This window comes from Bombus vosnesenskii, unplaced genomic scaffold, assembly GCF_011952255.1.
Source record: "Bombus vosnesenskii isolate JDL3184/JDL3185 unplaced genomic scaffold, Bvos_JDL3184-5_v1.1 scf7180000013265, whole genome shotgun sequence".
Lineage (NCBI taxonomy): Eukaryota > Metazoa > Arthropoda > Insecta > Hymenoptera > Apidae > Bombus > Bombus vosnesenskii.
Window position 1 is genome coordinate 4,084,539 of NW_022882925.1, and position 15,691 is coordinate 4,100,229.

Sequence of the window (15,691 nt, forward strand, 5' to 3'; positions counted from 1 at the left end):
AAAAAACAAATAGTTGGGATAATGTATAAAAAAAATGTAAAATAAATTTCACTAAAAGTATGAACTAGTTGATAGGTTTTAAGTATAACTTCAGATTATTTAGGTTTCGGTAGGTAAAGCTTGTAGAAGTTTTCTTGCCCTTTGATAAGCAACAGATTCTACCTCGTCTTTATTTCGTTCATTTTCTACTTTCCTTACAACATCCAAGCCTTTCCTTAAAAGTAGTTCTCGAGCCATTCCTTTACATCCTTCAAAATATTCTAAAACTATTGGAAAAATGTCATCTGGAATATAAGCTTCATCTAGCAAATTGTCAATTAACCAAATTTGTCTTATCTTTTCAAACTTCCATTCACTTCGTGCATATTTCCACTATAAATGAAGTTATTATAGGTAGAATTAAAAATTGTTTCATTTTGAATATTACCATTTTAAAAAATAACATCATAAAAGAAACCTTTGAAACATAATTAAGTCCTTTCGTCATTGCTTCAATTCTACTGGCCATCCTGTTTTTATCCTTTCTTTGCTCAGCTTTTTGTTTTTTTAATTGTCTTTTAGAAGGCTGTCTTGGAGTTTTCAAGTTATTTTTATAAATTTCTTCTGTACCATTTAAACCATTTGTTGTATCTATACTATTGACAAAACAATTTTCATATATATAATTTAATATAAAAAATAATTAAAATCTAAATATGAATATATAGTAATTTTTACTTTGCTTTCTTGTTTGGTGATGATTCTTCATCGCTCTTCGTGTCTTCTACATCCTGATTCTCTTTTATCTCAGTATAGACATTCTCCTCTTTGTCATCTTTAATTATATTTTCATCAATGTTATCATTAATGTTGTTTCTTCTTTTTTTATTTTGTCTTTTACGTTTCATGTTCCGCTTATTCACGTTTTCCACTTGATTAGTATCACATGCAAAGGTATCAACATTGTTATCTATTTTATCTGTAATTTCTGTAAATGATAAATTCAAAATCTATAAACTCGCGTTATACAGAATCTTGAATAAAATTCATGTCACAATTATGTATATAGGAACATGAATAAAATTTATTAAATATCCACCTCCCGATTTATAGTTTTTTTTCATTCGTTTTCCCGATTTTGAACTTATAACCTTAAATTTTGACGTATTTTCCAATCCCATCGTATAAATCACTTCAGTGTTCTATGCATGAATATAATTCTGAATCTATAAAGTTGCAACATTTAAAGTACTGATAATATTTTTGTAGCTGATACTAAATAAAAATTAAGCAACAAATATACGAAAATAACTGTTTCTACAGTTAGTTATCGTTGAACATGTGTATGGACTATGGACACGTCTGTTCATAGCATTAAACAATATTGAACGATAAAAGGACATCGAAAGTACAAATGTCTATAAATATCTAAGTGATATTTATTATTTACAAAATAAAACGTAAAGAAAGAGAAATAATACCAAATATAATATATATATATATAATATTTGGTAAAATTAATACGTGAATTTCCAAATTAGACGTTGGGCAATTCTTATTTGTAAGAATGATGCATTTAAAATTAATAAAAAATGTTTTACATCTTAAAAGTAGCAAATCATTCTTAGAGAACAGGTATATTTGAATACATGATACTCTCTTTTCTTGTATTAAATCTTTAAATTATTCGTATTAAAAAAGAGGTTAGGTTCTTTAAGTATTTTGAAACTATGATAAAAAGTGACATATTGTTTTAGGCAATCTTTTCTTCAAATGTGTTCCACCTTACAATATAGTATCAATTCAAAGAAAACAGATGAAGATGACGATGATTATGACAAGCCTTATAAATACTCAACATCTAAAGCAGCAACATATCCTGCTAGACATACAATTGACGGTAGAAGTCGACCAAATTATGAAGGTCTAATTATAGGCTTAAGCCTAACTGCCTTTTTCATATACTTTGGTATCTTGAGGGAAGAAAATGATATTGATGAAGCTATGATCAAAAATATTGACCCAGCAATTGTTGAACAAATATATGGAAAACAAAAGGAAAAGTATAAAACATGAAATTGAATAATCTAATGGAATCTAATTTAGTTAATAATGTTTATTTTAGAATTAAGTAAGATATATACACATGTATGTTCTTTGTTAAATAAAGCTATAAATAAGAATCTATAATGGATAGAGTAATTCACCCCATATTATATTGTTTATTATCTTATTCCATTCTATGGGTGGATGACGATTAATTGTGTCTGGTATACATTTGTCCCATGTATAATGCCATGATGCTACTACCATTGTCATTATTAATATTATTGGACCTTCTGTTCTATTTGAATATACTTTAATATTAACAATACCTAGAACATACAAATCGTGTAATTTGTAAGTAATCCAATAAATTGACAGCATTTGCAATTAATTGACAATTGATTAAAAGTATTTCACTTACTGCATGTGCTATAAGAATGAAATAACCACTTAAAAAATGTATATACAGGCATAACTTGAAGATAAAACTTCATTCTTGTCAACAAACCTCCAAAGCTGATTAGTGCTAATCTGAGCTGTAAAATGAACTTATAAATTTTTCAACCATAATCATAATCACAGTTTAATTATTTATAAGGTACCATGGTAAAAACTACATAATAAACCCAAGTTGTTGGCATGAGGAACAGTAGAATAGTAAACAATAGAGTTCCTACAAACAGTTGATCAGGTTGATATTGGCAAGAATCAATTCTTTCTCTCAATGGATTCTTCTTTTTACCCAAAAATAGTCGAAACAAAGCAGTAATACCCTTTAATTGAATATTGAAAAGCCTGATAAAAAATTGAATTATTATTCAGTTTGCATTTTTGCAGTTTCTATAACTTATATATTTAATAACTTATATATTTAGTACCTTGCAGCATATACATAGATACAATAAGCATGAAAACTGACAAGTGCTAGAAGATCAGCTGCTATTGCTATTTGAAATGTAATACCAAGCTTTCCAAATAATACCAGTACTTCGAATGTAAAATCCATTACAGGTTTCATAAATATTAAGAATGTCCACCACATATGTATGTGGTACAGAAAAAATTTCCCAAGCATATTGTTTAAGGCATGATTTAATTTTAAACCAGCGGGTACACCCATTAGCCAGTTAATTAAATCCTTCAAAAATGTGACAGCCTTCTGTAAAATATTCATACGTTAAAATATTACCATTAATTTAATATTATTTTCAATGTATATTTTAAAATTACCTCTGCATTATCCAAAAGTATCTGAGATGGAGATATGTACTCAAAGTAATGCAATAATAACTGTAATATTGAAATTCCCAATAACATATCTATTATTAATGCAAAAACATAATTACCAGTTTTCAAATTAAATTTTTTGTTCTTTATTACAGTGATTAACATCCATTTGACATTCTCCAACCATCCATTAACATGCAAACCAAGAAAAGAATATTTTAAAACTGGTAATAACTTGTTGGTTATTTTAGCAAGAAAAAGGACTGGATAAAAGTATAAGAACATATGATACACAAGTAGTGTTTCTTTTACATAAGTACATTTTCCTTTCTTCTGTATTTCTCCCTCAATTTGCTTGTTTTGTATGATTTTCATTAACTCATAAAAGTGGTCTCCAGATACTGCTTTTTGAGCAAATAATTCTGTTTCTCTAAATGCTGATTGATCATATACTATAATGGCTGTATGACAGTGTAGAGTAGAAATTTTTTTATTGTTCACAATAATACCTTTCAGACTGTAGTCATAAATATCACACTTAGAGTAAAATGTAGAATTCAAGCATATATTAATCCAGTCTAAATATTTTTTATCTACATATCCTCTTTTGTGTTCGCTGCCAGAATAATATCCAATTATACTGGCACATTTCATTGTTTCTAAATTATCTACCTTACATACACCAATGACATAAAATTTTTTTACTCCTGTATTATCATCATACACTATTTTACCAAACATGTATCCAGGTTTTTCCTTGTAAAGCCTGTTTGGTAAAAAAATTAATAAACTTTTCATTGTAATTTTTCCTGTAATTTTTCATTAGTATAAAATACAATCGCATAATGAAAACATTGTATTTATATATTGCTCCTTATCTGGATATAAATTCTCGTAAAAAGCATTAAACATCATAGAACACTTATGATTTTTCAAAGCTCTATTTTCACTTTTCAAATATATTTATTTATAATATATACATATATTTAATATCAGTTAATCTTCCATAATACTTATTGCTTTCGATAGATACGGGAGAATATCGCAAACAACCCCTTCAATTTTAGTTGAAACAAACTATATGAATATTAAATCTTGTTCGTGCATTGATATGTTGACAAGCGCTCAGCTGTTTCCGGTTTGCAAAAATACAGATGGCTCGATCGAAATCCGTGAAACCCCGGCTAATTAGTTTTAATTAAATAAACAATAGTTGGACTGACAGTACTGGAGTAAACAACGAGTGTGTGATGAGGCTTTAGCGCACGATATTCTCCTCCCTTTAATTTCCTTTTGGTTTAACGGATAATGTTGAAAGAAGAAGTTGAAACAAGCACGCCGAGAAATGGTGATAACTCGCACACGACTATACCGGATTCAAAAAGTAACGACGTGGCCAAAGAGTCGCATCAGAAGGTCGTGATAAAAGAGAGACTAACCAGCAAGATGTTCTCATACGCTAGAAAAATTATTCATTTTTTCCTTGCAATTATCTTGACCTTAGCTGCACTCCATAGTTCGTAAGTTTTAGGTTATAACGATTTTCTAGTTAAAAATTCATTAACTTTAGTGTGATACTGTTATCTCACTTTAAACATGGTTTTATATTTTGGTACTGTGCAATAGATACTTCGTAACTTGAAAGTATGGTATCAATACTGTACGAATACAGTAGCAACAAGTCATGCTTGTTTTTATCTGATAGTATTATATGTGTTATTATTGTATATGTTGTATTATATGGCGATTATTTTCATTCCAGTGCTCCGAAGGTATCAAAGCCTCCATTAGCTAAACCATTTTTTAATCAAAGTTCAATTGTCTTAGATTTTTATAAAGGACATTTAAGCGCTATGATAGAGAGGGTGACAGAAGCAGATTTTAGTTTTGTTATGTATTATGCTCCATGGGATGCAGAAAGCCAAGCTGTGCGTCAAGAATTTGAAATAGTTGCTCAATATTATCATTCACAGGTATCAAATATGTGTATATAATTAATTATTTTATAATCATACAATAATAAGACTAAGATATTTTTGTGATCCCCAGATATTTTTTGCTGCTATTAATTGCTGGCATCCAAGCTCAGAATGTAGAGCTCAGTATAACAAAGTACAAATCTACCCAGTACTGATGCTTTATCCTTCAAGGGATTCTGGTATAGAATACAGAGGTATACGTACATGGTCATATATGATAAAATTTCTTAATACAGTTATGAATCCAATTGTTAGGATAACACATAAAGAACAATTAACAGATTTACGTGTGAATTATAATGTAAGTATAAATAAATAATTTACATGTTGGATCTTAGTGTACATAGTTATTTATAAAACAGTGAGTTATTTGTTACTCTAATTGCAGGCTGTGGTAGTAGGTTATTTTAATTTTACTCGGTTAGATAAAACTCCTGGCTACAAAGAATTTTATAAAGCTGCTATAAGAACATTGGAAGAGGACCCTAATAGAGAATTGGCTTTTGCTGTTGTGACTAGTGCTTTATCTAGTGAAACGGAATATAATATCTACAAATTTCCATCTGCAAATTTATTTATGTGGAGCAAGTCTCTAGTAAGTACATGAAAAAAGTTTTTATATTTGGGCAGTGGTAAATACATTGGATACATAAAGTAGAAACATTTGCATATATAACATGATTAAATGAGTTTGAGAATTCAAATGTATAGAGGTATCCAGAAGACTCTGAATGGACTTCCGAAAACATATTAAATTGGATTAGCAGTTCTATTCATCAACCAGTTCTATGGTTGCAACCTCCTGGAGTAAAAGCATTAACATTAGCACCATATTTAAAGAAAGGGCCTGTACTTTTTCTTTTCACACCTCGTAATCCTTTGCATCCTGAAAATTACAATTTCAATCTAGTATGTAGCATTGTAAACCTAATCGCTGTATTCAAAGGATATCTAATAAGAATTACATTAATCTTTTAGATCAGAGAGATTGGACTCCAGTACTATAATTGTGCAGATAATGTCTTACCTAAGGAGATAATTCAGCGTCTCAGTTTCAAGCGTCGCAATGCTATTGCGAGGCATTCGGAGCGAAATACATTTTGTGCAAAACTTTTGAAGGAAACCAAAAATCAAACAAACGATTTCACTACCAGCATCTCGATTCAAAAATGGATTAACGATAGTTGCTGTGTCAATGTTGTAATGAACAAATGTTCTTTATGTAAAAAGAACATATTAAATAATGCAAAAAGAGAAATGCCTGTCTGTAAACTTCATACTAATAAATTTTATCCCGTCTGTAAAGGTGCAGATATTTTCAAAGTTCCAGCTGTACATAATCCACAGCAGACATATGAAATCTGTTGTAACGAAGATCCTACTACAATAAAATACGAAGACAACCTTAAATCCAGGAGGTATGAAAGGAATTGTTTCTGTACTTCCTTTATTAGTTAATATTTTTATTTTGTTATTAAAAAATACAGAACATCGGCGTCTTCTGCAAATGAAGAGGATGTACGATCTGCAGACGTAGTAAAACAAGCATATTTAAAATCTGAATGTAAAAGATGGATAACAGGAAACAGATACCATCAACCTGTATTTCCACGAGATAATCTTGAACATCCGAATATAAATTTAACAAAGTCAGTGTGTAAAATTAACAAAACCTTGACATTAATAGCGATCGATAGTTTACATTATTTTTACTTCGCGGAAGGCCTGGGCATAGACCTTTTAAGTAGGAAGGATAAGACCGCTGTTGTGATATTAGATGTTGCTGTAAGTATTTGAATGTATTTTTATATTTTCACATATATTTAATTCGTAATTTTCTTTTTTAGCATGAGAGTCAATATGTCATGCAGGAGGATTTTAGTCGATATACACTTATACAATTTATAAATAATTATACCCAAGGCTTTTTACAACGCACATTACGTTCTAATAATTCAAGACGTTTTGTGCAAAAATTTAAGACTAAAGTTAGTTGCAAAACAAAGGACGTAAAAAGTGTGTGCGTACCAGAATTGACAACTGAAACTTTCTTAGATACTATTTTAGATCCAACAAAGGTAAATTGGGAAGAGTAATGAACATATTATAATGTTATAAGATAATGCCATAAAGAAAATATTAAATTTAATGATCTTTTTTAGGATGTGGTCGTAATGTACCACTCTCCTTATTGTGCATTTTGTAGCGCAATATTTTATGTGTACTTAACAGTAGCTCATTATTTACGCGAAATGGATCATCTTTTATTTGTAAAAGTAGATGGTGATAATAATGATTTACCATGGGAATATAATATGAATCGATTCCCATCTATTCTTTTTTTCCCTGCCGAAAGGTAATTATAATGGATCATTCGTGATTGTATTCTATAACAGTTCTCTAGTCTTCTTCGTTACAGAAAAGAGGATAGCACGGTGTATCCGTTTTCTCTGTCAGTTACAATACCGAATCTTGTGAATTTTATCTTAGCGAATTTGGATGGGGATTCGCATGTTGAAGCGCTTGTAAATATTTGTCAGTCTGGAGCCGGTATAGTTCCAGATGTGTGCATCGCTCGAACTCGTTGGCTGTGTCTAGATATTATTCAACAACTGCTTCGAGATTATCGAAAATTAATAAGACATATTACTCTATTAGGGAGATTAAGTGCTAGAAATAAAAGAAAAGTCATTTTACTGAAGTTGGCACACATTAAAGATATACACTTAATATTAGGTTCCACTATCGATCTCAGAGAAGATCAACACAAAGTAAAGCTTATCAGACAAAAATATAGGAGATATTATAAAAATATTAGGTCACTTGAGTTAGATAGCAAAGTAAATAGTACTCAAGTGGAAGAGTTACATCAGGAACAAAATGTTCTTGAATGGAGAATGATTAAAAGTGAATTGTGATATCGATTTACAGATAGATATATTGCAATGAATGTTATTTTACTTAAGTCCTTTTATGAATTTGTACTAAATGTACAGTATATACCTCACAAATCATTTTATGTTATGAATGTAAAATATGTCCAACTGAATTATATATGTCGCGCGCAAATGAGTATCACAACTTATTTAAATATCTTTGCATTGTTTTTATGGATTTGTTTTAGAAAAATATTTCTTTATTACTTTGAAACAAAACATTCCCTACTGAATGTTGCAAAAAATTGTGTATACAATTTTTTTCATACACTTGTAAAAAATGTATATTCATAATTTGTTATTTAAACTTTTATAACAATTTTGCAAGGAAAGATATTTGTAACTGTCGTCCAAATGAAGATAGTAAGACATTGATAAGACTATTTTTTCCAGTACATTATAATTCTATACAGGGAGTGTACGTACATTAGAATTAGTCACCTTTGATTAATATTCATGATGTTTAATGTTAGAACAGAGAAATAAAACATACTACTGCGGATGTGCAATAGTAAGAAAATGACATATGCAGTAAACTATAACTTTCAAAATTTATGTTTAAAAATGTAATATGTTTAGGCAAAATTAAGTAAGCTCTAGCTCTCTAATGTGGGATATCAATTTAATTCTTCATCTGGTATTGTGTGATTTGTGCATACATTTCCTAAAAATGTGTGTAACTTGTACATTTGTGTAAATATTGTTATACATTATAAGAATAAATACTATATGTTGGTATATATAATGATATTACGATAAATTAATATATTATTTATTTATAAATAGATAAAACAAAGAGTAGGCAAATTAATTATAATTACATAATTACTGCAACGAGTGATTAAAATATTAATTCATATCGTCTTGCAAATATCGTGATCGTCTGAAAAGGTAAACAAATTTTTGTATATTTTAATCGTACAAAATTTAACAATAACACGATGAATTTATACGAAAATTAAAAAATGATGTTTATCGTACCACAACCTTATATGTACGAAGATCGGATTAAAAATGTGATAAAATAGCGTGGGCCGAAAGTGGTCGATGGGTCGCGTAATCTTGCGTTAGTCATTCTCCCCGTTTGCCTGATTTATTTATGGGTTGGGCTACTTATTCGATGTAATGAAATTCCTAGTAAAATGACGCGTGATAAGAAACTCGTTTCTTCTATCGATTTAATTGCTGATCTCTGATCAGTATATGGCATTGAGTTAAAGAATCGTTATTTTGATCACTATCACGATCTTACGAGAATAAAATAATCTTAATAATCTTATTGTATTTAAGCATTTATACAATTCTATTAGTAATAACGTATACATTTTGTATAAGATATAAATTTTCCAATCCTTCATGTGTAGGTACATAGGATAGATCGACATTTAATTTAATAAATGTATTTAAATCATTTCGCTGAATACGTACCATAGATACGCATCTGTCTTGATTTTCCATATCCTAAATTCATAATTCACGATATGAAAGTACAGTTATGTTTTACAAGGTGCATAGACACGCGAAAGAAGTACCTGTTACGCGAATAAGATAAACGTCGTAACCTAAAAATTAGAACATGCATTTCTTTCTCAGTTGCCAAGACGAAAAGGCTTGAAAAATTTATAAAGGAGTGACAAGACTATCGAATCGTATAATTCAAATAACAAACTTTTGAACTCGAATTATACATTCGGAAGTATTAACTATGTTTCTTACTATTCGTAAGATCGATTAATTACTTAATAAACGATACATAAAAAAGATGACGCAGTGGAGAAAGACAGAAGAAGCCTGGAGATGGCGTAGTATTTGATCGGTCGAGTCCGATGATTCCAGTGAAACTCAGTAACTTCAAAGATGGAAGTAATCGTCAGCGCCTCCCAGTGAGCAGGATCATAAAAAGGAAGTCGGAGAAACATTCTGTTTCTTCATGGTCTCCTCTCTATGTGGTAGCATAACTGTATGACCGTGTGTACTGTGCCGCTGACAATGAGCCGCGGCGGTGACTGTGATAAGTGATCGTGTACCCTTCCTCGTCGCTAAACGCGTAGTGGCAGTGGAGAAAGATAGTACGTCGGCCAAGGAAAGAGTCTACCTCTTGATGACTCGCGCTTTACGCAAGGCGCAACGTAGCCGGAGCTCACAATTATGTTCGATGTACCGCCCAAGTTCTACGAGCTGTGTCGCCTTTGTTTATCGTCGGACGGTGTCAAATTGTCCATATTCGAAGAGGAAGGCGCCCAGCGGAACTTCGCCGATAAGATACTGACGTGCCTCTCGATTACGGTGAGTTTCGTCAAGAGTTTTCACCGGGTCCTCGTGCCGAGACGAAGATAAATCAGACGCGACCATCTGTGGTTCTCGCACTCGTCATCGTGTCTCCCTCTCTCTTACGCGCGCTCCTATCGCTCTTACCTCGTCTCGATCACGCCTGCTCTCTCTCCACCGTCGTCTTCTATCTCTATTCACCTTACTATCTCAAGGGTGCGTGTGTGTGTGTGCGCGTGCCACGGGAGAAAGTTTGGCAAGAGATGTGTCCGCGAGATAAGCCGACTCACGGGGGATTTAAAATGGCAGTGATAAGCTCTGTGCTCCTCGCTTCTGCGGAACTCACGGAGAGGGGAGCAGCTCCTTATTTAGACGGCCTGTTATCAGGTTTCACACGCGGATTCCACGAGTCGCTGTCACATTTCACTCTATCCTATATTTCTCCTTTATCTTCGTTATTCGTGATTCGCACTCGTATATATGAACACTCTCTTCTTCTGGAGAAAAGCTCTGCTTCCGTTCAACCTACTTAGAAAAAAATCGCCCGTTTTTATATTTATATTCCTCTTTGACATTTATCTTAAATTTTTGCCTGAAATTAGGACACATTCTGCGATTCTGTATTTTCGATTCTGTATTTTACGCACTTGTATTAAACAAAATTACTTCCATTGTTTTTATATTGAAAGTTGTGTTTATATGATTAAGATTAAGGAGATTTGATTTAAGATGTAGTAATTATTAGCATTGCATTCCATACTGGTTTTAATGTGTAACTGTTACTTGATCTTCTATAGGGAATATTATAGGAATGAATTAGAGTTATTCTAATAAGATTATTATCACAAGTACTGAGTATGTATTGGTTGATCAGAAAAGCAATGATGTAATTGCACTTTATTCAGGTAAAAGATGGAGATTCTTTGCCACCAATCATTTGTCACCGGTGCGTGTACAAGTTGGATGTACTGCACAACTTCCGTGAAGTGTCACACAAATCTGATGTCATACTCAAACAGTACCTGGATTATGCCAAGCAGTTATCATCACACGATGATCAGGTAGTCAACAAATATTTTTTTTAAATGCCATGGATAGAGGAATATTGGAACATAGGGACATGGGTCATTAAATGATATGAATCATATTATTTTCTGGTTAAAAGAGTAAGACTTAATTTAACACAGTAGCATCAGTGAGCAGTCATTCCATTCTAAGTAATGATGCAACTGGAAATGTGCAATATGTGATTGTAGATAAGGATGTGCCTTAGCACATGTATGTTCCATATATTGTAAACACACATTTAACACATACAACCTGCTGTTTATTTGCTTCTCTGCCCTGATATATCAGTAATTATGTAAGACACTTCAAGGTTTCCTTTAATGCAGTCTACTTTAACCTTATCAATTTGATAATAATTGCAGAACAGAAAAATATATGTGCGTAACTAATTATTTTCTTATAAATGTATTGTAATTAAGTATAATTAAGTACAAAGTGCAAATGTTAAAATAGTATTTCTAATTTGTTCTGATAGATGAGAATTTATGCAGAAATCAATAAAATATTTGCTTACTAGAATTTTAATAAAAGTGATGCATTGGATGAAATGAATGTGATAATTTAAGATTAAATTGTTATTTTTCTGTTCTCTTTTGTATGTAGTTTTAAGTATGTTTTAGTTAAATAAACCTGTAGTGTAAATAGTAATTTGCTTTTTTTCAGAAGAAATCTTTCTCCACTGCCAAAGTAGCAGGCTTAAGTCCTCTACAGTCATTTCTCCAATTGAACAAAACATTGTTCAATGAGGAGCCTAACTCTCCGGCCAGCATTAATCAAAACGTTATACCTCAGACTCAAACACATCATTTGGAGTTGTGCACCAATGACATGCCTGAGCATGATAACATTAAGTGTGAACCAGAAGATGATACGTGTTCAAATAGTTCTGATCCAGACAGATTAGAAATAGAAGATCGAGATGAGCAGGATACTGAGGGGGAAGAAAATGGTTATGATATGACCATTAACAAAAGAATGAAAGTAGAAACAAATTATGAAGAATCAAAAACGAGTACCCCTAATCGCAGTCCAGTAAATAGAATGGATACACCAGAAAGTAATTGTTCAGATACAAATATTGATCAAGAAACAACAAAGTTGTGGCAAGCATTAGCAAAGTGAGTACAGAATTTAAAATTTGGTAGTAGGGTAGTTTATGTCATACAATATTGATAAGACCATAAAGTTAAATTGTAGTGTATAAATGTGGTTTCCTTTTATATGTTCTTGTTTATTTAATAAAACTATATGTATACAGTCTCAAAGTTCAAACATAGATTTTTATTGATAGATTATATTATCTTTTGTTAAGACTATCCAAATATAATCCTGTATGCTTAATACATATTTACCTTAGGATTATCAATGTAACTACTGTTTGTAACAGGTTGTTCCTCTAGAGATAAGAGTTCCTTTAAAGATAAAACTTAATTAATTACAGATTTCATATTGCACCTGAAATCTTATTATTACATTATTAGACGTTTTTAGAATTGAAAGAATGTATTCTTTGTTTTTACTTCTCATATAGCAACAGGAGTTTAGAGATTACTAGGACGAATGGTGACAAACTAAATAATGGATTTACTGGTGAAGCAACTAATTTACTGCGTTCCTTGATCAACAACAGACAAATCGGTATTACTGCCGTTGATTCGGACAGAATATCTCCGCAAATTAGGTTTTACAGAGACACCCAAGGGACAACGATCGAACGTACTGTACCCGACTGTTCTGTACTCGGCAATCGTACTAATGTTTCGTGTATAGAAAATAAGGTTTGTACACTTTAAGATATGATATTTTAATTCAATAATATAAATCTTTGTTACTGTATTTGAATCGTGGGTATTTTAAAGTGTCATTGGGAATTTTTCTCAATTTACCTTTAGGATTTTCCAAATATACGTATTTACGAACTATATATTGCGATCGGGAATTAATAAAGTATACGATGTTATTATAGAAGCAGTAAAAGATTACTGTTTTTCCGAAATTATACCTTAAAGAAAAGAAAATTATACCTTAAGAAAATCCAGAGATTTATGGAAACACGGAAAATCTTTATTTTCTTTTATGTTCGTACTTTTTTGACCCTGATCTTCGTGCAAATAAAGGTTCTTCCATGTGAAGTCCTTGCAGTTTGTTCAATGCAAATATCAGAAAAGAACTGCAGGTATAGAAAAGAGGACAGGTCAGGTGACCCTTGGGTGTCAAGGGGGATCCCTTTAGGATTATTCAGGTCCCATCTGCTCGCAGGTAAGAAACGTGGTAGGCCTTGTAGATAATAGATAACTGAGAAGCCCTTTGTGATAGGCCATAAGCGCTAAGTCCACCATGTCAACTCACTGTTAACAGATGTTCAGATAAGTTGGGTTTCTATAGATTTTTAAACGCGTTTTGTTCCGCATGAGAAATTCTTCAATTTATTCTATAATAAGAAACAGGATTGTAATACTATTTTCCGTTCTATTGCCTTTTTATCTTGATAACGGGTACCTGCGAGAAATTACTTTTACCCTCGGAAGGTTACGTATATTCAGGAAATTTCGAGTTATAAATTTTCTCTGCGTTTCGATTTATCACGATTATGAACTAATGTTGCAATAATTACCGAATGGTTTTAAATGTAACAATAATAAATATCCAATGGTTTTCTAAAATATCTGTTAATCTATAGGGTACATCCGTGGACAGTAATCCGTCGAGCCCTGCCAGTATCGGTCGGAAGGAGACCAAGTGTCGTAGAAAACAAAGTTATCCTAGTAAAGCTCCAATGAGTCCAGACGTCGTTAATTATCAACACGAATCTAATGAAGAGCAAGCACAAGACTTTACAGCGTGGTCAAATAAAATGAAGGGAAAGGTACGACCGGAATGATGACGAAATATATTATGGTAGAACGAAATGTTACATTCGTTTTTCTTTTTTCTTTAGGTGGAGGACCAAAAACAACAATTCGATCAACACAGTGGTAATATGGCGAAAAAGGTAGATATGTCCTGTACAAATTGCGGCACCATGACCACAACCATTTGGAGAAGGAATATGAAGGGGGAAATGGTTTGTAACGCTTGTGGACTCTATTATAAACTGCATGGAGTAAATCGTCCAGTTACCATGAGAAGGGACACGATACATACACGCAGACGCAGACCCAAAGGCGAGAAACCGACAAGGCATAGAAGTAGGCATTAGATACACTTGATAATTTAATAGGTTTTGTCAATATATTCTTTTTTTTATATATATATTTTCCTTTTTTTTATCCAGAAAAAGGTGACTCAATTTTGGCACCACAATCAGAGCAAATGGATGCGGAAAGTGCGGACATGTTGGCAGCTCTTCGGCGACAAATTCAACCCCATTTAATGATGGCTGCATTAACGCCACCACGTATACCTGGTGCCCATCCACCAGCCCCTACCGCTCAACTTAATTATTCTCTTCCCTTACCTAGTTATATGATGCATGTAAGTATCATAAAACAATTCGATGATCGTTAATTTATAGGCTAATAGGTTTAAATTTTTTAATATCTATATATCATAATAGCATGTAAAGGCAGAAGGGCGAGAACAATGTCATTTATCCACGGAGGTAGAAGAAACTGAAGCAGGAGATGAAGAGAATGTCTCGGACGTACCATTGAATTTGGTTGCGACGTCGTTATCCGAAGAAGCACACTGAAAACACTTCGACCAGCTTCAGAACGACTTCGCTATAGGTATATATATACATACATATATATACATATATATATATATACATATATATACATATATATACATGTATATGCATACATATATATATGTATATTATATTATATATATACATACATATATATATATAACAAAGAATCTCTAGACAGAATAGTCTGTCCGGTGATACACAGGGTGTAAAAGACGAGATTGTTCTCCTTCTCCTTTCTGTCACTGATTCTCGTCCATGATTCTCTTTTTTGGACTCTCCTTTTCTCTCTTTTCCTCTTTTCCACGGTCTCGAGAAATTTGAAGTGGTAGAATATTGGGATGTGTATTTATCCCTTGAGCTACCAAGCCCGTGGTGCAGAGCGCACGAAGGAACGATGATATTAAATACGCAGTATTAATTACGTGGTTATTCAAAATATGTACATATATATACACGATATATACGAATACGAAGAATATTTTTATACAAAATTT

The 15,691-nt window shown here is 32.0% G+C and overlaps 4 protein-coding genes and 1 long non-coding RNA gene across 8 annotated transcripts; 3 read left to right on the forward strand and 2 right to left on the reverse strand.

The window, feature by feature from the left end:
* Nucleotides 1-31: 31 nt before the first annotated feature.
* On the reverse strand, nt 32-4,246 carry LOC117241737. Its single transcript, XM_033507791.1, has 8 exons — nt 3,256-4,246; nt 2,904-3,184; nt 2,628-2,820; nt 2,447-2,561; nt 2,187-2,354; nt 718-967; nt 458-635; nt 32-372 (listed from the first exon to the last, which is right to left on the reverse strand). The coding sequence occupies exons 1-8, from the start codon at nt 4,048-4,050 to the stop codon at nt 100-102; spliced, it is 2,253 nt and encodes a 750-aa protein (XP_033363682.1). The 5' UTR covers nt 4,051-4,246; the 3' UTR covers nt 32-99.
* LOC117241747 lies at nt 1,123-2,190 on the forward strand. The gene is made up of 2 exons (XM_033507829.1): nt 1,123-1,614; nt 1,737-2,190. Exons 1-2 carry the CDS (start codon nt 1,547-1,549, stop codon nt 2,053-2,055), a joined length of 387 nt encoding a protein of 128 aa, XP_033363720.1. The 5' UTR covers nt 1,123-1,546; the 3' UTR covers nt 2,056-2,190.
* Nucleotides 4,247-4,389: 143 nt separating the features above from the next.
* Nucleotides 4,390-8,690, forward strand: LOC117241730 (thioredoxin domain-containing protein 11). Of its 2 annotated transcripts, XM_033507775.1 has the most exons (11): nt 4,390-4,772; nt 5,015-5,225; nt 5,302-5,532; nt 5,620-5,826; nt 5,943-6,140; nt 6,210-6,453; nt 6,538-6,649; nt 6,719-7,016; nt 7,079-7,309; nt 7,394-7,587; nt 7,651-8,690. In XM_033507775.1, exons 1-11 carry the CDS (start codon nt 4,561-4,563, stop codon nt 8,147-8,149), a joined length of 2,637 nt encoding a protein of 878 aa, XP_033363666.1. In that variant the 5' UTR covers nt 4,390-4,560; the 3' UTR covers nt 8,150-8,690. The 2 variants fall into 2 exon arrangements, with proteins under 2 accessions (XP_033363666.1, XP_033363657.1); XM_033507766.1 differs by having other exon boundaries at nt 6,210-6,649; nt 7,651-8,149.
* A 78-nt stretch (nt 8,691-8,768) lies between these two features.
* On the reverse strand, nt 8,769-9,947 carry LOC117241753. 2 transcript variants are annotated; one of them, XR_004495110.1, is made up of 3 exons: nt 9,596-9,947; nt 9,155-9,301; nt 8,769-9,050 (listed from the first exon to the last, which is right to left on the reverse strand). It is a non-coding gene; the product is annotated as an uncharacterized LOC117241753 (long non-coding RNA). The 2 variants fall into 2 exon arrangements; XR_004495111.1 differs by having other exon boundaries at nt 9,149-9,301; nt 9,596-9,865.
* A 336-nt stretch (nt 9,948-10,283) lies between these two features.
* Nucleotides 10,284-15,265, forward strand: LOC117241739 (transcription factor stalky-like). Of its 2 annotated transcripts, none has more exons than XM_033507815.1 (8): nt 10,284-10,453; nt 11,341-11,496; nt 12,170-12,621; nt 13,035-13,281; nt 14,184-14,369; nt 14,442-14,691; nt 14,778-14,977; nt 15,060-15,200. In XM_033507815.1, exons 1-8 carry the CDS (start codon nt 10,316-10,318, stop codon nt 15,192-15,194), a joined length of 1,764 nt encoding a protein of 587 aa, XP_033363706.1. In that variant the 5' UTR covers nt 10,284-10,315; the 3' UTR covers nt 15,195-15,200. The 2 variants fall into 2 exon arrangements, with proteins under 2 accessions (XP_033363706.1, XP_033363697.1); XM_033507806.1 differs by having other exon boundaries at nt 10,316-10,453; nt 12,167-12,621; nt 15,060-15,265.
* Nucleotides 15,266-15,691: the final 426 nt, after the last annotated feature.

Coding starts and splice junctions, on each gene's coding strand:
- LOC117241747 (XM_033507829.1), top strand. CDS start 1,547: ATGATGCATTTAAAATTAATAAAAAATGTTTTACATCTTAAAAGTAGC. Junction 1,615..1,736: donor AAATCATTCTTAGAGAACAG/GTATATTTGAAT, acceptor ATATTGTTTTAG/GCAATCTTTTCTTCAAATGT.
- LOC117241737 (XM_033507791.1), bottom strand. CDS start 4,050: ATGAAAAGTTTATTAATTTTTTTACCAAACAGGCTTTACAAGGAAAAA. Junction 968..2,186: donor AATAAACAATATAATATGGG/GTGAATTACTCT, acceptor TATCATTTACAG/AAATTACAGATAAAATAGAT. Junction 636..717: donor TCACCAAACAAGAAAGCAAA/GTAAAAATTACT, acceptor TTTTGTCAATAG/TATAGATACAACAAATGGTT.
- LOC117241730 (XM_033507766.1), top strand. CDS start 4,561: ATGTTGAAAGAAGAAGTTGAAACAAGCACGCCGAGAAATGGTGATAAC. Junction 6,650..6,718: donor GACAACCTTAAATCCAGGAG/GTATGAAAGGAA, acceptor TAAAAAATACAG/AACATCGGCGTCTTCTGCAA. Junction 7,017..7,078: donor TTGTGATATTAGATGTTGCT/GTAAGTATTTGA, acceptor TTTCTTTTTTAG/CATGAGAGTCAATATGTCAT.
- LOC117241739 (XM_033507806.1), top strand. CDS start 10,316: ATGTTCGATGTACCGCCCAAGTTCTACGAGCTGTGTCGCCTTTGTTTA. Junction 11,497..12,166: donor TATCATCACACGATGATCAG/GTAGTCAACAAA, acceptor GCTTTTTTTCAG/AAGAAATCTTTCTCCACTGC. Junction 12,622..13,034: donor TTGTGGCAAGCATTAGCAAA/GTGAGTACAGAA, acceptor CTTCTCATATAG/CAACAGGAGTTTAGAGATTA.